Source organism: Pteropus vampyrus, unplaced genomic scaffold (assembly GCF_000151845.1).
Source record: "Pteropus vampyrus isolate Shadow unplaced genomic scaffold, Pvam_2.0 Scaffold196, whole genome shotgun sequence".
NCBI lineage: Eukaryota > Metazoa > Chordata > Mammalia > Chiroptera > Pteropodidae > Pteropus > Pteropus vampyrus.
This window is the reverse complement of record NW_011888977.1, coordinates 1,796,373-1,815,829: the sequence shown is the minus strand read 5'-3', so window position 1 is coordinate 1,815,829 and position 19,457 is coordinate 1,796,373. Positions and strand designations below refer to the sequence as shown.

The window sequence follows — 19,457 nt, the reverse complement described above, 5'->3', positions numbered from 1 at the left end:
GGATGTTCTGGAATAACGGCTAGCTTGGTTGTATGCATGTTCTAGTCTAAGCAGCAGGAATCCTTTCTTAAAAGTTAGGGCAAGCCCAGGCACCTGTGCTTGCTTCACCCTGAGCACACCTGCCCCCAAACTCTATGTGATTATTGGATCCTTCCTGTCCTTTTAGAGATGCTTCTGTCAGCACCTATGTCCCTTGCCTTAAAGCAGGTGCCATTTCTGTGCATGGAAAGAGTGAATCTCGAATCTACCCTGAACTCGGCATTCTGGGTGGGCAGGAAGGCACCAGGACTCCTTGGCTGAACCCATCCCTATGCCTACCTAGTTAGTGTTGCCACTGTCTCCACGCTTGAGAAGCAGCCCCCAGAGGAGAGGAGGGGACAGCGTGTGGCCTTAAAGAAGGAGAATGAGAGATTACTGTCCTATAAGAGGACTACCGTGTGCCAATTAATTCCTGTCCCAGCCCCCATCCCTGGTTCACAGTGACCTCACTTGCAATCTTAAGTCTCATCTCTACTCTGGAATTGGGACTGGATGATCATGTAAAGGGTGAGGGAAATAAAAGGGTAAGTTTGAACTGAGTTGTCCTCTAAGGTGAAAGGTGGCTACCAGGAGCTGATGATAATGGGAACTGCTAACTCTTATGAATGAATAAAAGGGCGTGGGGTGGCAGCCTGTGCTAGGAGCACTGCTCCGTGTGAGAACACCAGGCTGGGTTTTATTTGAAAAGATTTTTTTTTTTTTTACAGTGATGTTGGTTAATAAGATCCAGTAAGTTTCAGGTGTACAATTCAACAGTAAGGAATTGTACTTTTGTGAAGAAAACGGAAGTGGTGTTTATTGGAGTTCAAATCCAAGCTTTTTTTTTTTTTTTAGAAATTCTTGCTAAAGTACAAAGCTGTTTTATTTAACACCAAGCTGTATCTTTTGAAAATTGTAGACCTGCTTCACATTTTATGAACAAATGCTTGTGAGTCACAGAATTGCTTCAGACCCTTTACACATGAGTTGTGGTGGGGCGTTATGTGCAGAACAGTAAGGAATGACACTTGATTTGTGCACTGCAGCCACCCAGCCAGGAACACAGGACTCACTCACAAGTTTGGTGTCTTAAATGTGTCAAAAATAGACATCATGATCATTGAAAGGCTCTGAAAGGCAGATGTTGGCTTAAGACTCATTCAGGTCAGTGCACTGTAGCTAGTGTGATGACTGTCAACATTGTTAATTAGAAAACAAGATTGAAAATTAAATATTGGACATAGATTGGTTCTAAAGAATTATTACTCACCTGAGAAAAAGGGAAGTGACTCTTGCATGCGCTCCTCGTCCCTCCCCAAAGGTTTCTCTCTCACTACCCGCTTCTGGGAGCATTCTTTTGTCCACTGCCTGCTGAGGTCAACTCACCTTGCCTGAGTCCTCATGTCTCAAGATCAGGGGCTGAGTCTTCTTTCCATTCCCAAGAACTGAGCCTGAAGCTGTCTATCTCCTAAGTAGGGTATAAATAACTGAATAATGTGATTTAGGGGGATTTATCTAATGGATCAGAGAAAGAATTGGTCTTTGAGAATATTCTAGAATATTCTAGAATTAAGTTGGTCCCCAATATATGTCTAAACTAAACTCACACTCTTTAAATGTACTGTTTTCAAATGTTATTGTGATGAATGGCATACAACTTATTTGAATGTTATTCTGATATATTAGTTCAGAATAGCGGTTGTGCAGTTGGGGGGCGGGCACACGGGATCTTCAAAGGGGTCGGGCTCTGTTATTTCATAAGGCAGGTGCTGGTAAAAGGTATTTTTTTTTTATTGTTGTTAATAACTTAAAAACATGTGCCATAAATACTCTGTTGATGATGTTTGGTATCTAATGAAACCTGGAGTGCCTGAATTCATTATAGCTTAGGTCAGATGTGCTTTCAGTGAAGGAGTTTACTGTATAGTTGCACTGCATGGTGGTTCTAGGAAAGATTTTGACTTTAAAAATGGTTTCCTGTTATCTGAGCAGGTGGGACCTCTTTTGGTGACTTTGAATGGCTTATGATTAGTGTTTATCTCGAATCACTTTATTGAAAAGTAGGCCAATATACAGGATCTTATGGAAGATGAGAGACTGCCATCTCAGTGCTGAGTCTTCCTGACAGGATGTAGGGCACAGAGGGCGGGCTTGGCCTTCTGCCTGCGTCTAACACTCCTTTGGTCCCTGCTCACAGAAGAGAGGAGGCGCAAGGAGAGGGAGGACCAGATGTACCGCGAGCGGCTACGCACCTTGTTTGTCATCGCCGTTGTCATGAGCCTGCTGAATGCGCTCAGCACCAGTGGGGGCAACATCTCCTGGAACGACTTTGTCAACGAGATGCTGGCCAAGGGCGAGGTGCAGCGGGTCCAGGTGGTGCCCGAGAGCGACGTGGTGGAAGTGTACCTATACCCTGGAGCCGTGGTGTTCGGGCGGCCTGTGAGTGAGGGCGAGGGCACATGCTTGGAGAGACCTAGAGACACCCCTTTTCACTCAGTTCCTGCCTGCCCCTATTTGTTTGGTTGTCATGTCTTAGGTTTTCTTAAAACAAGATGTGAGTATCTTGATTTAAAGGAGAATTTGTTGAAGGTTTTTGAGCAGTGGCCACTAAGATAGAGCTTGAAATGGGGAGAGGCAGTATGGTCTGCAGACAGAAGCTAGTGGGATCCACAACTGCTGTGGTAGCTGAGTACAGAGAGGAGGAGATGGGAGTAGTGACAAAGTGGCCACAGTGGTGACTCCCTGGCACTAGGGACTAAGGAAAGAGGGGTTACCTGCAGCTTCGAGGTTTTGCTCCGTCGGTTTGGGCGAGTAGTGCGGTGCTGGCTGGAGGTCAGCAGACAGGGTAGCTTTGGCAGATGCAGGTGAGTCGAGGTGACTGGGATCGGCCAAGCAGAAATATCTCGGGGAAGTGGGGACAAGAAACTAAGAGCACTAGGAGGGGGTGGCTAAGAGACAAAAGTCAGGCAAGGACTGGCCTTGAGGAGCAGGAAAGAAAGGGAATGAGAGGGACCATGCTCATTTCCCAGGTCAGGTGCCACCACTACTCCCCCGGAGCGCATGTCAGCATGTTCAGAACTGGAGAGCTGTGAGCAGTGAGAGGAGGGATGGCAGACCCTGCAGAGGGGGCAGAGGGGTGAAGTGGGCTTTCGTACCACGTAGGTTGGGCATGAAAGATGGGGAGGAACGGACACACCCTAGTGACAGTGGCCTAGTCTTCTGGCACTGCTGGAAAGTGAGGTGGGGCGCATGGAAACTAGGCCCCAAAAGCTCAGCTATGTGAAAACCCTGGTGTGAAAATGAATCACTCTCCAATCTCTGATTCCCTCCTCCTTATTCTCCGGTAACCGCAGCACCATCGTTAGGCCCAAGAAAGGTAACACTGATACCAGGACATTTTCTAAAGCACTTTCCCTGTTCATGTTTCTCAGTTTCTTCTGTATTAGCCTTAAGAGCTGTTTTTTTTTTTTTTTTTAGTATTTTGATCCAGGATCCAGTCAAGGATCATAACTTATGTTTAATTTTCATGTTTCTTTAGTTTCTTTCCATTTTTTAAAATTTTTATTAGTTTTTTTAATTGAAGAAATTATTTAAATTATTTTCCCCCTGTCTACCTCCCCTGTACCTCCTCTTTCCATTTTTTTTTGTTAAAAGTTTGGACGGTGGAAAAACTAGACCAGGTAAAATCATGCCCCTTTCTCCATGCTGGGAGACAGACATTCTGGCTTTGATTCACTCTGCTCACCCGGAACATGGGTTGACTCCTTTCCATGGATTATAGAATCGCGTGGTATCCCAGAGCACACCCTATGCACACTGCAGTCTCCGCTCTGTTTTTTTTGAATAGGGTTGGGTTGGCAGTGGAGTGCTTGTCCTGCCTGAGCATGCTTGGCTGTGGGTGCAGCACAGTGTTTACAGCTGACTGTCAGTGTACAAGGGCTTGTAATTTAGATAGGGTGATAAGATCAACACATAGTCTGCTAAACAGTAAAAGTTAAATTCTAGCGCACTTCAGAAATGAGCAGTGCAGGGCCTTGTGTAAGTGAATGGATGATTCAGGCCCAGGTGACCAGAGAAAACTTTACAGAGAATGTGGGAGTTGAGTTGGCTTCTGGAGACGTACATTGTGCTCTTGGATCTTGATTTAGAAAAAGAGTCATTTCTACGTTTTCTCCTTCTGTGCAAATTGGTGATTCTAGTTATACCACCAGGCCAGGTGTAAGTGATCGAAGCATTGAAGAAGTCTAGATCAAACATATGGAGTCCATTAGGTTAACCTGGCAACCAAGGCCACCGGATACTGTGGCACAGATCATGGTCACTGTTTTGTAACTGGTGGGTCCTCTTGTCCGTGTCTCTACCTGGCCTGTTACCCCACAAGGTGGATTCTGGCTGGCTGCTCTCTCCTAGTGACAGTCATTCTGCAAGAAGTCTGAGACTCTTAAGAGCCAGGCGGAAATCTGGTTGCTCAGTTTAAATTCTAAGTGTGTTTAGAATCTGAGCTTGGAACAGTTTAACTATGGACATTGTGTGGACCAGGCTCTTAGGAAAATGAGGTTGGCCTGGTGCGACACAGTGCATGCTGGCGGGAAGGAGAAGGACTGCCCCACTTGTGCTTCTGCCTTTTGTAGGTTGCGTAGATGTTTGTTCTTTGGAGGCTTCACAGTAGCCCAGGAACGACTGATCCCTGTGACCAGATCAACTCATTGAGAAGGGACTTGGGGGATCCAGTGTGGACTCCTGGCCTGGTGTTGGGTCTCCTTCTCTGAAGCCTCTGTACCTGGGGGAGGTGGTTATTTCACTTCAGGAAACTTGTCCTGTCACTCTTCTTACTCTCTTCTCTATTCAGGAAAGGTTTACTGAGCAAAAAGACATCCCTTTAATTGAATTTCAGATTCAGCCAGTGGTTAAACACAGCACTTGAATTTCTTAGTTAAATGGACTGCGCATACCCAGTCCAGTACTGTGGGCTTGTCACTGTGTCTCTGTGCTCTGCACACATGGCTGAGTGAGGCAGGGTGTTGAGTTTAAAATGTACACACCTTCGTTTTCTTAAAATGTTCCTATTAGTGAAAATAGAGAAAACATATCTATTGAAATTTTGTTGTAATTGTGTTTGAGAAAACTAAAGCTCTTTAGACTTGGAAGTGGTTTCTGAATGACATCTGTATATTTGAGGGATCTGCAGTCTGTCCTGTTCGTCACTCTCAGTTTCTTCTGCCTTCTGCCCCCAGAGGCTTGCCTTGATGTACCGAATGCAGGTGGCAAATATCGACAAATTTGAAGAGAAGCTTCGAGCTGCTGAAGATGAGCTGAATATCGAAGGCAAGGATAGGATCCCGGTTTCTTATAAACGTACAGGATTCTTTGGAAAGTATGTTGATCATTTTTGTTGGCTCCTGAACTGAACAAAGCTTGGTTTTGTAATGTGAGAAACAAACCACAAACGAAAACCTCAGTTAATTACAGTTACCTAGACCCCCTGTGGGAGTGTAAATAAACCTGAGGGTAGATGACATAAAGCTGGGAAAGGGAAGTGTGTGAGGCTGTTGGAATTCGTTTTAGTCACTTTCTTTAGTTGCTCTTCCATTTCTGAATTTAGCATATTGTGGGGTTGCTTTCTTCTACAAATAGGAAAATGGAATAGAAAAGGGAGAAACACAGATGTCCAGCAGAAATTCTCGGTTTCATGTTGCAGAGAGAAACAGAGACCACGTGGGGCCCACGGGCTCTGTGCCTGCAGACTCCTTAGTGGGAGCAGATCAGTCAGCACAGTTGGGGTTCTGACTTCACACTGGGACCAACAGTGGCTGAAAGCTGTGTGCAAAGAGGTTTACTGTTGACTCGTGGACATGCTTTGTAATTCTGATAAGACGCAGAATGCCAGTGACTGGCAAGCACACCTATGAAATGATGGGTTTATAAATTCTACAGCCCATTGGCTCCCGAAGGCTCAGGGCTCTGAAGCTGCACCTCTGGTTTGTTGTAGGAATGACGGGGGTACAGGGCAGGGGGCAACTTTTCTTCTTCATGTGGAGGGCTGACACCCTAGGGTGTATTCTTTATTCTAGGCTTATTCTGTTCTGCCTTACTAACCGAAATTAACAGTCTACTTTTGGAAACAAAATATATCAAATGTGAAAACCTACTCTTGTTGGCTTGTTAATTATCACAAGGCTCTAGATCAGGGGTTCTTAACCCCTGGGCCATGGACAGGTACCAGCCCATGGCTTGTTAGGAACCAAGCCACACAACAGGAGGTGAGCGGCTGGCAAGTGAGCAAATCTTCATCTGTACTTGCAGCTGCTCCCCAGTGCTGGCATCACTGCCTCAGCTCCACCTCAGATCATCAAGCATTAGATTCTCATAGGAGCACTGGTCCCTGGTGCCAAAAAAGTTGAGGACCACTGCTCTAGATAACGGGGTGAGTGTGCGATGTCAGCTATTCTGGCTTTATGCTGTCGTTAGATACTGTATCTCCAGTGTTTCCCCACTCCAGACAGCTTGGGAAAACTTTGTGAAAGAGGATGATTGGTGAGAACTGGACATGACCATTTGTTCTACACATTACTCTTAAGGGAAGGGTTGCTTTTCTTATCTATGAAATGTCCCTGACTTTGTTAGACATGACTGCCAGCTTTCTGGTGGCCACTTTTGAGCCTGTAACTGCCTCTCTTTCTCCCACTAGTGCCCTCTACGCCTTGGGGATGACAGCGGTGGGCCTGGCCATTCTGTGGTATGTTTTCCGTCTGGCTGGAATGACAGGACGGGAAGGAGGATTCAGTGCTTTTGTAAGTTGTACAAATTACATCTCACTGAACTTGTAGATTTAGAATTTTTCTCTATTTGTTCTGGCTGAATACTTTTCCTGTAAACAACAGAATAAGTATACCGTGAAAATTAACCTGTTGCAGAGGCCAGCTGGGAGTCATATTTTGGCAGCTCATCTTTCCTTCTGTTTGGTTGACTGGAGGGTGTATAGTAACCAACTTTAACTGAGGGCCCCTCCCCCTGAATGGTGGGGTGGCTGAGCCAAGGGAGTTTATAGGGCAGCTTATTCTGCAGTTTTCAGCATCAGCTGGGCATTAGTAGCTAAGACACTGAGAAATTTTAAAAGTTATTTTTAAAAGGACATCCATAATACACTTTAAAACTATTATTCTATTGTTGTGTCATTCATCAGAACATGCAATTCCCCTTCCTTCAGGTTGTTTGTGGCCAGTTGGCCACATCAGCAGAAGGGTGGGGGAGGTGGGAACAAGTCTGCAGAGAGTACCTCCTGCTCCCTCCTTGGGAACCGTAATAGGGCAGGGACACAGAGTGTCACCTCCTTGTTTCCACTTAGCCTGAGACTGTATTCCTCTGTAGCTCGAAACTTACACCCTTACTTTTAATAGCAGCATGGTGTCTCGTGGGGTTCTACCATATTTTACTCAATTTGATAACTCTTGCACATTTTTGGCTGTTTATTTTATCATGTTTAAGTAATACTCTGATGAATTCCATGCACATGCACCTATCTTATTTGCCTATAGCGCCTTCCTAAAAGTAGACTGGCTGAAGTTTAACACATCTCACTAAGACCTTTATCTGTCTTGCTTGATTGTTCTCTGGAAATTTACCAATTAACATTCCTACCAAGACTCCCCAGAACTGAGTGTTATTCCGTTACTTTTATAATCAGACAAATAAATTACACAGTAATGGGGAAAATGATATAGAAATATATGATAGTTTATGCAAAAGACATTGTTAAATTACCTAGTATATGTGGAGGAGTTTTAGGCTTTTTTTATTTTTAAGCAAATTGCTAGATGCTAGACAGTCTTTTTACTGTTAATGATGTAAAACAAACATTTCTTTTTGTATGTCTGAAATGTGTCCTTAGCTGTTTCCTGTCTTCATGAGTGGAGAGGGTTTGGGCTGCTTGCGGAGGGAAGGTGTGCATGCAGGGGCAGGATGGGGAGCCAGTACCGGGGTGCTCATCTTCTAGCTCTAAGAGTTCACAATGCTCTGCCCTTTGTTCTTTCTGCCCAGAATCAGCTTAAAATGGCTCGTTTCACAATTGTGGATGGCAAGATGGGGAAGGGAATCAGCTTCAAAGACGTGGCAGGAATGCACGAAGCCAAACTGGAAGTCAAAGAGTTTGTAGATTATCTGAAGGTGAGCTTACGCACCCAGCAGAATATGGGCATGAATGCTCCCCCAGAGGGGAGAGCTACACTGATCAGATGTGTGCATTGCATGGGAACTCCCTCTGCTGAGGAGCGGACATGCATGTGCTCCACGTGCTGGTGCCTGTTAAACGGGCACCACAGGTCAAATGCACAGTTGTTGACCAGCAGAAGGGCTGGGAGTCCATCACTGATCACACTGGAGCCATCTGGGATACCAGCTTTTCCCAGAGTCGTGTATACCGTAGCTGATTCATGTCAGTACATGAGCTGACCTTCGTAGGTGTTATTTCTTGAAAATTCTCTCTGGAACACCTTTGGTCAGTGTCACATTATCTGCTGCTTTTCTAGAGCCCAGAGCGCTTCCTTCAGCTTGGTGCAAAAGTTCCGAAGGGCGCACTGTTGCTCGGGCCCCCTGGCTGTGGGAAGACACTGCTGGCCAAGGCAGTGGCGACGGAGGCCCAGGTGCCTTTCTTGGCAATGGCTGGCCCAGAATTCGTGGAGGTCATTGGAGGTAGGCATTGCTTAGGAGGCTGCAGACAGGCTCACCTGATCATATGTTCAGGATAGGCCTTTCTCACGTCCTCCCTCGGGTGGCTGAATTGATGAGGAAATGGGGAGAATAGAGGAGGAAAAAAGTGAAACCCATATTACAGAAAATGCGTTTATGTAGAGAATTGGATGCTGATGTTCTTTGAAGCTGTGTCTACTTGTGGCCTTGGGAGTCCAGGAGGGTGAGCGTCCTCCAGGGTGACCTCTGCTGGGACAGGGCCTGGCTCTGTTTGCACGAGAGGACACTTGGCTGAGATTTCATCACCCATAGTGGACAGCTCTGGTCACTGGCCCAAGAGTAGTTCATCTTCCATCATCTATCTGCTCCCTGGTCCTCTCAGGCCTCGGTGCTGCCCGTGTGCGGAGCCTCTTCAAAGAAGCCCGCGCCCGGGCCCCCTGCATCGTCTACATTGACGAGATTGACGCTGTGGGCAAGAAGCGCTCCACCACCATGTCCGGCTTCTCCAACACAGAGGAGGAGCAGACCCTCAACCAGCTTCTGGTGGAAATGGATGGTGAGTGCTGGCCACTGGCCACCCCTGTATAAGGAGTAGGGCTTCCGACTCTTTCAGAACAGTCATTTTCTAGATGGATTGCACTGCTTATGTTTGTTATTCAGGAACCTTCCACTAATACTCATAGGCATTTTATTTTTCTCCAATCACTGGTCTGTGCTGTTTCTCTGCCTTACCACCTGCCACAGGTGAGGGTGATAACAGCACATAAAGCACCATCGTCTAGCGGATAATAACTAGAAACAAGGTCAGTTTAAGAACTACTTATCATCTTACTGCACTCAAGAAGCGTTTTTTTAATTTTTAAAAAAGGTAATAGTGAAAAAATAAAAAACAAAAAAGAAAAAGAAAAACAAGTAGGAATACAAGTGGCAGGTCAGGCTGTGATGATGTTCTTCAGTCTTGAATGAGTCTAGTTGATTGTGCTGTTGTGTGTGTGTCTCTATATGCTGCCTGGTTGAAAAGTGACCCAGCTGGAGGATGGAGCAGGACATTCATGGACACTGATGCATCTGTCACATTGAGGGAGGTTCTGGGTTTGCTACTTTAGAAAATGACCTCTGGACTGGCTTCCACACAATTCCTTTTTCTTTTTAATGGAAATGACCCAGTAAAGGTCATTGTTTTCTTTTGAACTACTTTTGTAAGATCCTCTTTTTATGTGTATAGATCTATGTTTATTTTTATTGTGGTAAAATATATATAACAAAATTTACCATTTTTCAGTGTACAGTTCAGTGGCAGAGTACATTTTTATTGTTGTGCAACCATAACCACCATCCATATCCAGAACTTTCTCATTATCTCAAACTGAAACTCTGTCCCTATTACACACTAACTTCCCATTCCACTCCCCCAGCCCCTGGCTCCCATCCTTCTCCTTTGTCTCTGAATTTGACCACTTTAGGGACCTCATATAAGTGGAATTATACAGTATTCTGTTTTGAGTGGCTGATTTCCCTGAGCACGATGTCCTCAATATTCATCCGTGTCGTTGCATGTGTCAGAATGTCCTTCCTTTTTAAGGCTGAATTATTCCATTGTATAAATAGACCACATTTTGTTTATTCATTCATGTGTCGGTGGATACTTTTGGCTATTGCGAATAATCCTGCTGTGAACATGGGCATACAAATATCTCTTTATGACCCAGCTGTGTAAGATCCATTTTTAGCTTTTCTTTAATCAGAATTCTAGATGTATTTTAGGTATTATAGATAAGGGAAGCACTTTTCTTTCAATGTATTTTTGGTTCTAAGAGAACCATTAATTTGTATAGTATTTTCCCTTTTAAAATATTCTTACCGTATGAGATGTGTAACTGTTGGCTAGCATAGAGACAGTTGAGTTTGAGTGTGTGTAACTAAGGGAGAATTTTTTAACCTCATTTTTAAATAATTCCAGAATAACAAAAACATTGCTGAAGCAGTCAAAGCGTTCCTTTATACCAAGGGTCCCCGATCCCCAGGCCGTGTACCAGTACTGGTCTGTGGCCTGTTAGGAACCGGGCTGCACAGCAGGAAGGGAGCGATGAGCAAGCAGGCAAAGCTTCATCTGTATTTGTAGCTGCTTTCTAGTGCTAGCATCACTGCCTCAGCTCCACTTCAGATCATCAGGCATTAGATTCTCATAGAAACACCGGTTCCTGGTGCCAAAAAGTTTGGACACCGCTGCTTTATACCTACCCCCAAGGTTTCGAGGGCTGACCGGGATGTGGGCGTCTACAAGAGTTGCCTCTCAGCCCATAGGTGTACCTTTTCTGGTCCCATTCGGTCAACATGTTGCATTTAGTTGTCCTGTCTCCTTGATCTTCTTCAGCCTAGGACTGTTTCTGTATCTTTGTGACCATGACAGTTTTACAGTCCACTCTTGTTAAAGGACATCCCCACTGTGATGTTGTGCTGTGTTCTCAGAGTTAGATGGAGTTGGGCATTTGGGGCAGGAACAACACAGCAGTCTCTTTGCCTGTCACTGCTTGCGGCATTACCACGCCTTGTCCCTGGTGCTGAGATTTAGACTGAGATGGCTGCAGGTGGGCAATGCAAGGCCTTTCCTTATATATTGTTGAGCGGTTCAGATGGACTGATTCATGTGGAAGCATTTTGTAAGCTCTGAAAGCTCTCTGGGTTTAAAATCAAAGTGTAATTTGTAACAAAGCTGAGGAGAAGGGGCTGCGTTGTTAAGCCACAAGAACGGTTCCCTCTAGAGCTGCCTTGCAGACCTCCTGTGTCCTGTCTCTGTCTTTCATCCAGCTGTCTATCAGCATTTGCTCACAAACTATTTATGGCCCAAACAATCAAGATCTGAAGAGCCACCTTCCACATGAAGAGCAGATTTTCCTGGGAAGAAATTTTCCAAAGACCTTGGTGTCTTAGAGATGTCGAGAGAGACACCCTCAGAGATGGGGGCCCTGCGAGAGCACTTTTCAGGCCAGGTTCCAGAGACCCCTCCCCTGGGGCTGGGTGTGCCAGACCCCTCCCCTGGGGGCGGGTATGCCAGACCCGTTCTGAATGTTTTTCCAGTGAGTGCCCCTCTGTGGAGAGTGAGACCTGCTTTTCAAACGAGGCTCTCTTTTATAGTTGAAAAAGTTATCCTCTGGGTCTCCAACTTTTAAGAAACCATATTGAATTTCTTCTCTTTTGAACCACTTTCCATAATCTCTTAGTGGTGTGTCACCTTCAATGTGGCTTTGGTGATTGCTTCTATTGGTGATTTTGTAATCCTGAACGATTCTGAATGACCCCTGAGGTTTTGGCCATTGGTGGGTCAGGTGGGCAGATGGGCTGGGCCTGAAGGTACCGGAGCCTGAGGTCTGCTGTCAGCTGTGACCAACCATGCTGGGACCCAGCATTGTGTACGTGATGACTCTGCTATCAGAAGTGCCACATCTCGATGGCTTCTGGTTGTCTCTTTTAAAGAATGAGTAACCTTTGTGATACTCAGTGGACAAAGGGGAGAGCAGTCTTTTAAAAGTCATCAGACAATTAGTTAGCCATCCAAACCTGATGCGTCGTTAAGTTCCCACTGCCCTGCTGTGTGCAATGATGTCCACGTTTGTCCTTCGGCTCCTATAGACGCCCACCCAAGCCTTGGACCACAGGCGTGCTTGTGGACTGTGGAAGGACTCTGCAAGCATTCACGCTGGTCCCGTCTTCTCTAAGCCATGGTTTTCTGATGTCAAAATCAGGTTAAAGTGCATGCCCTCACCTGTGGTACTATGCCCTTCTGTGTGTGACAGAATGTCATTCCTGGTGTTTATGAAGAGGCTCAAATGCAGAGCCTCTCACTGGCTGTCGCTGTGACTGAGCGCTCAGGACCATGGGAAGTACTGTACGTCTCTTTCTGCTTATATATTTTTTTGCACTGAAGACAGAGGCCACCTTTTCGGGCAGACTTGAGCCTACCAGGAAGCACTTACCAGATGGCATCTTCCTCTGAGCTGAACCTCTCTATGCTGCCATGAAAGGAGCTGCTTCCGCCTCAGGATTTGCTTGTGCCCAGAATCTCCGACTGAAGACCTCTTGTTGGTCTAGGCCAGTGGCAAACAAGTTCCTTTGTGCATAGACACAGCCGAGCATTCTCAGTCCTTCAGCTGTGTCTGAGGAGTCTTTGTTTCTTCTTGGGGAAGAGCAGTTTCTATTCATTGAAGTACAGAGCACGGAGCAGATGCTGTGCCGGCCGTGGGAAAAGCTCACCGAGGAAGAGAAGTCCCCACCTCATAGGTCAGGCAGGGCAGGCCCTGCAGGACTGCCAGACCACATGGGAAGGGCACCTGCATCTGAGAGAGCACTGGGCACAGTCAAAAAACCTATAGGCAGTCACCTCTTTACAGTTCGATTGGCAGGAACAGGGCTTTGCACTGAGTGCCACCCTGCAATCCGTCTAATGCCCTGTGCTGGAAAGCGTGAGAGGATGTGAACTCCGGTTCTGCATAGAGTCCTTAGAAAATAGGAAACCCCAGTTTCCATTCACATGGTCTTTTCCATTTTAATCTAGGATCTATTTTACGTTAATCCATGTATAAGGCGTGAGTTTTGGTCGTGGTTGATTTTTCTGCCTATGGGCGTCCAGTTGCTCCAGCAACACTGCTCTTCCTCTACGGAATTGCTTTCGCACCTTTGTCGGAGCTCAGCTGGTGTATGTGAGCTCTGGTCTGCCTGTTGGTGTTCGAGTCCGTGCTGTACCACCCCACACAGCTGCCCAGAGAGTCTCAACAGAGGTGGAGCGAGTCTTCCCATTTCATTCTTCTCAACCAACAATGTTGAAACACTCTCCTTCCTTTGCCTTTTCATGTAATTTTCAGAATAAGCTTGTTCATATCTACCAAATAATTCTGCTGAAATATGGATACAAACACTCTTCTGGTAGGATAGCTAGAGTAAAAATTGAGGCAACACCACATGCCGGTGAGGATGTGAAGGAATTGGATCTCCTACACTGCCAGTGGGAATGTGAAATGTGTAGTCTCTCTAGGGAACAGTCTGGCAGTTTCTGAAAAAATTAAACATACACTTACCATATGACACGCTCCTGGGTGCTCATCCTGGAGAAATGTTTACACAAAACACCTGCGCAGCAACGTTCATTTATTTGTAATAGCTGACAACTTGAAACAACTTAGATGTCCTTCAGCGGGTACGTAGTTAAGCTCTGATATGTTCTTATCATGGTTCCCATGCAGCAATAAAAAGGAACTAGTGGTTCTTACACAAGTGCCTGGATAGATTTCAAAGGAATTATGCTGAGTGAAAAAAAGCCTACATATTGTTGAGCGGTTCAGATGGACTGATTCATGTGGAAGCATTTTGTAAGCTCTGAAAGCTCTCTGGGTTTAAAATCAAAGTGTAATTTGTAACAAAGCTGAGGAAGGGGCTGCGTTGTTAAGCCACAAGAACGGTTCCCTCTAGAGCTGCCTTGCAGACCTCCTGTGTCCTGTCTCTGTCTTTCATCCAGCTGTCTATCAGCATTTGCTCACAAACTATTTATGGCCCAAACAATCAAGATCTGAAGAGCCACCTTCCACATGAAGAGCAGATTTTCCTGGGAAGAAATTTTCCAAAGACCTTGGTGTCTTAGAGATGTCGAGAGAGACACCCTCAGAGATGGGGGCCCTGCGAGAGCACTTTTCAGGCCAGGTTCCAGAGACCCCTCCCCTGGGGCTGGGTGTGCCAGACCCCTCCCCTGGGGGCGGGTATGCCAGACCCGTTCTGAATGTTTTTCCAGTGAGTGCCCCTCTGTGGAGAGTGAGACCTGCTTTTCAAACGAGGCTCTCTTTTATAGTTGAAAAAGTTATCCTCTGGGTCTCCAACTTTTAAGAAACCATATTGAATTTCTTCTCTTTTGAACCACTTTCCATAATCTCTTAGTGGTGTGTCACCTTCAATGTGGCTTTGGTGATTGCTTCTATTGGTGATTTTGTAATCCTGAACGATTCTGAATGACCCCTGAGGTTTTGGCCATTGGTGGGTCAGGTGGGCAGATGGGCTGGGCCTGAAGGTACCGGAGCCTGAGGTCTGCTGTCAGCTGTGACCAACCATGCTGGGACCCAGCATTGTGTACGTGATGACTCTGCTATCAGAAGTGCCACATCTCGATGGCTTCTGGTTGTCTCTTTTAAAGAATGAGTAACCTTTGTGATACTCAGTGGACAAAGGGGAGAGCAGCCTTTTAAAAGTCATCAGACAATTAGTTAGCCATCCAAACCTGATGTGTCGTAAGTTCCCACTGCCCTGCTGTGTGCAATGATGTCCACGTTTGTCCTTCGGCTCCTATAGACGCCCACCCAAGCCTTGGACCACAGGCGTGCTTGTGGACTGTGGAAGGACTCTGCAAGCATTCACGCTGGTCCCGTCTTCTCTAAGCCATGGTTTTCTGATGTCAAAATCAGGTTAAAGTGCATGCCCTCACCTGTGGTACTATGCCCTTCTGTGTGTGACAGAATGTCATTCCTGGTGTTTATGAAGAGGCTCAAATGCAGAGCCTCTCACTGGCTGTCGCTGTGACTGAGCGCTCAGGACCATGGGAAGTACTGTACGTCTCTTTCTGCTTATATATTTTTTTGCACTGAAGACAGAGGCCACCTTTTCGGGCAGACTTGAGCCCACCAGGAAGCACTTACCAGATGGCATCTTCCTCTGAGCTGAACCTCTCTATGCTGCCATGAAAGGAGCTGCTTCCGCCTCAGGATTTGCTTGTGCCCAGAATCTCCGACTGAAGACCTCTTGTTGGTCTAGGCCAGTGGCAAACAAGTTCCTTTGTGCATAGACACAGCCGAGCATTCTCAGTCCTTCAGCTGTGTCTGAGGAGTCTTTGTTTCTTCTTGGGGAAGAGCAGTTTCTATTCATTGAAGTACAGAGCACGGAGCAGATGCTGTGCCGGCCGTGGGAAAAGCTCACCGAGGAAGAGAAGTCCCCACCTCATAGGTCAGGCAGGGCAGGCCCTGCAGGACTGCCAGACCACATGGGAAGGGCACCTGCATCTGAGAGAGCACTGGGCACAGTCAAAAAACCTATAGGCAGTCACCTCTTTACAGTTCGATTGGCAGGAACAGGGCTTTGCACTGAGTGCCACCCTGCAATCCGTCTAATGCCCTGTGCTGGAAAGCGTGAGAGGATGTGAACTCCGGTTCTGCATAGAGTCCTTAGAAAATAGGAAACCCCAGTTTCCATTCACATGGTCTTTTCCATTTTAATCTAGGATCTATTTTACGTTAATCCATGTATAAGGTGTGAGTTTTGGTCGTGGTTGATTTTTCTGCCTATGGGCGTCCAGTTGCTCCAGCAACACTGCTCTTCCTCTACGGAATTGCTTTCGCACCTTTGTCGGAGCTCAGCTGGTGTATGTGAGCTCTGGTCTGCCTGTTGGTGTTCGAGTCCGTGCTGTACCACCCCACACAGCTGCCCAGAGAGTCTCAACAGAGGTGGAGCGAGTCTTCTCATTTCATTCTTCTCAACCAACAATGTTGAAACACTCTCCTTCCTTTGCCTTTTCATGTAATTTTCAGAATAAGCTTGTTCATATCTACCAAATAATTCTGCTGAAATATGGATACAAACACTCTTCTGGTAGGATAGCTAGAGTAAAAATTGAGGCAACACCACATGCCGGTGAGGATGTGAAGGAATTGGATCTCCTACACTGCCAGTGGGAATGTGAAATGTGTAGTCTCTCTAGGGAACAGTCTGGCAGTTTCTGAAAAAATTAAACATACACTTACCATATGACACGCTCCTGGGTGCTCATCCTGGAGAAATGTTTACACAAAACACCTGCGCAGCAACGTTCATTTATTTGTAATAGCTGACAACTTGAAACAACTTAGATGTCCTTCAGCGGGTACGTAGTTAAGCTCTGATATGTTCTTATCATGGTTCCCATGCAGCAATAAAAAGGAACTAGTGGTTCTTACACAAGTGCCTGGATAGATTTCAAAGGAATTATGCTGAGTGAAAAAAAGCCAACCTCATAAGGCTGTATATTGTGTGATTCGATTTATATAAGACTGTCAAAATGACAAAATTCTAGAGATGGAGAACAGATTAGTGGTTACCAGAGGCTAAAAAAGTGGAAGGGGAGGGGCGTGACTGTAGAGGGAGGTCTTCGTAGTGGTGGAATCTGCCTGGATCATGGTGGAAGTTACCGGAATCTCTTGCAGAGAATGAGGTACACACAGAGAAACAAGTGTGTGTTAAGACTGCTTACGTCAAATATGGCCAGCGGACTGGGCAGTGTGGGTTTCCTGGTTTTGACATTGCACTGTAGTTACTTAACGTGCCACCTGGGGAACAGGGCAGGGGACTTTTTTGCATTGTTTTTGCAACTTGCTGTGTATCTGTAACTATGTCAAAATACAAAGTTTCAAAACCAAAACCCCATGAGGTCTGCACCCTGTGGTCCGTAAGACCAGGTCCGGGAGTGAGGGGTGGGTTCTACAGGGATGTCTAGGTGACTTGTGGTAGCAGAGCTTTGAGTGTCACTGTTCTCCTTTCTGATTGGCGCTCACTAACATGGCGTCCACCCTTGCCCTGCTGTTGTTTTTCTTCTGCAACCACTGTTCCTACTATTTTTCAACGTTTTTTCACTGTGTATATAACTTTAGGTTTCTGTGTTAACAGCTTTGACCTGTGGAAGGAAGGCATTTCAGAAATGTGAGCGTTGAGGCTTGACAGGCCTTCTCAACTAGCAGTCTGCAATGCGTGGTGTAGGGTCTCTCTCCGCCACCACCCCACACCGAGGAGCTCCTGGGGAGTGAAGCTGCCTCTGCCCAGGGCGCCTCCCTCCAGCCACCTCGTTTCCTATGTCAGAGTTTCACTTTTCCTGAAATGGAGTGCGAGCAAATAGAGCAGAGGGGCTGACATGTTGCAAGTGCCAGGTGGTACTTGCTCTTGTTTATGATTTTGTTTCAAAAGTCAGGGTGATTTTAAGACACTCTCCACTCTTGACACGCGAACAGGACGGGACTTGGCTGATCCCATTCCACAGTGCAGACCTGGAGGAGAGCGAGGCTGCCTCTTCCAGAGATGTTTCTTTGAAGTTCTGGAGTGATTTCCTTGGAAATGGGGTGTGGTTTGGTCTGTCCTGGTAGCTGCTTGTCAGTGACACATGTCAGTCCCTCAGTGAGGTGGGCATCCTCCCTGAGCTGGTGCATTTGACCAGGTTCCTTGTCACTGTCGTGGGATCCTAGAGTGGAATGAATGACAAGCTGCTATGAGGTAGCAGTGCCTAACACACTCTCAGGGTTTAATTTTGTAATATTTCTTTAAAATTTCACTTCTGTTAAGTCTTTGTACATGATTTAAAATTGTATTTGTCTATGTCAATTTATTAGGGATTTTTTAAGTTAGGAAAAGATAAATCATGGTATCTTTATTTTTAAAACTTCGTGTTATGGAACTTTTCAAACATACTCCCCAGCAGAAACGTACAGTGAGCCCCTGTGTCTCAGGTCAGCTTCAGGCTTGTCAGTACTTGGCCAGCCCTAGTCCATGCACACCTCTCTGTCTGTTCCTCCTCCCTAGTGGGTTATTTTAAAGCAAACCCAAAGTTCTGGATCTTACATGCTCTGAATCTTATATGCTCTGAATGTATTTTTCTATATTCAGAGAAATATCACAATATATAACTTAAATTAAAAATAAGTTCTTCGTATCATCTAATAGCTAGTCAGGCTCATTTTGCTGGTTGCTTCACAAACGTGTTTTTGCAGTTGTAGGTCTGGGCCATTGGTATGGTTCCTGGACTTGCTTTTGAATTCTCGTGTGAGAAACCTGGGGCAGAAAACCCAGGCCCTCAGACCAAGTTGTAGAGGTAGAATGTCCTAGCTGTTCCGTGGCCGTCACTTTGGCCCAAGGAAGTGCAGCGAGGATGAGAGGAGTGCCCTTGCTCCCGGGTCGGCCCTGTTAGCGGTTCCCTCCAGGGGTGCTGTGTGGGCTTAGAGGATGGCCTTGGGCAGCAGAGCCAGGTTCCCATCTGCAATTTTGCTTCTGAGGAAGTAAAACCAGCGAGTTCTTGCTCTTGTGATGATCTCAGTGGAAAGCTCCCAGGGAAGGATTGATTGTGGATTTTTCTCGTGTACTCTGGCGAGAAATCTCTCCTGTCCTGTGTTCTGAAAGAGGACCCCGTGGAGAAGGCCACTGTGTTAGGGGCCCCCACCCTAAAGGCTGCTGTCTTTCCCTCAGGAATGGGCACCACTGACCATGTCATCGTCCTGGCATCCACCAACCGAGCTGACATTTTGGACAATGCTCTGCTAAGGCCAGGCCGACTGGACCGACACGTCTTCATTGACCTCCCCACTCTCCAGGTCAGCATGGCCAGTACGCTGTGTGTTCTCTGTGGTGCTTGTCTGTCCAGACTTTCTTCAGCTTACCACTTTTCCTATGGTTTTGCAACTTGTTTTTTGTTCGCCCACGTTTTTTTTCCCCTCTATCCTTGAGCATCTGGGGTTGAATAGACTGGTCTTGATTGAGTCTTATCCCATGTTTGGAGAGCCTCACAATTCTCATCCTGACCAGCTCAAGTCCTTGGTGCCACATGGTTTTGGAGCACGAGCTGTGCTGCTGCCCTGAAAGCAGGTGGAAGCCCTGGTGATCTCTCGGCCCCACTGGCCTCCTCTGTCTAAGGCCTCTTTTTGGGTATCCTCTGGGTGGCCGGGCCTTTGTGGTGGCCCCTGAGGGAGCAGGAACCCAGTGTGCATGTT

General features: G+C 46.3%; 1 protein-coding gene across 1 annotated transcript in view; it reads left to right on the top strand.

Moving 5' to 3' along the window:
• The window catches only part of SPG7 (SPG7, paraplegin matrix AAA peptidase subunit), a 38,870-nt gene that overhangs the window by 10,851 nt on the left and 8,562 nt on the right, over positions 1 to 19,457 (top strand). Inside the window, exons 4-11 of the mRNA XM_023537701.1 lie at positions 167 to 267; positions 2,135 to 2,457; positions 5,253 to 5,392; positions 6,707 to 6,809; positions 8,056 to 8,181; positions 8,544 to 8,706; positions 9,086 to 9,259; positions 18,937 to 19,191. Of these exons, the coding sequence (XP_023393469.1) occupies positions 167 to 267; positions 2,135 to 2,457; positions 5,253 to 5,392; positions 6,707 to 6,809; positions 8,056 to 8,181; positions 8,544 to 8,706; positions 9,086 to 9,259; positions 18,937 to 19,191 (1,385 nt within the window). The remainder of the gene's footprint in view (positions 1 to 166; positions 268 to 2,134; positions 2,458 to 5,252; positions 5,393 to 6,706; positions 6,810 to 8,055; positions 8,182 to 8,543; positions 8,707 to 9,085; positions 9,260 to 18,936; positions 19,192 to 19,457) is intronic.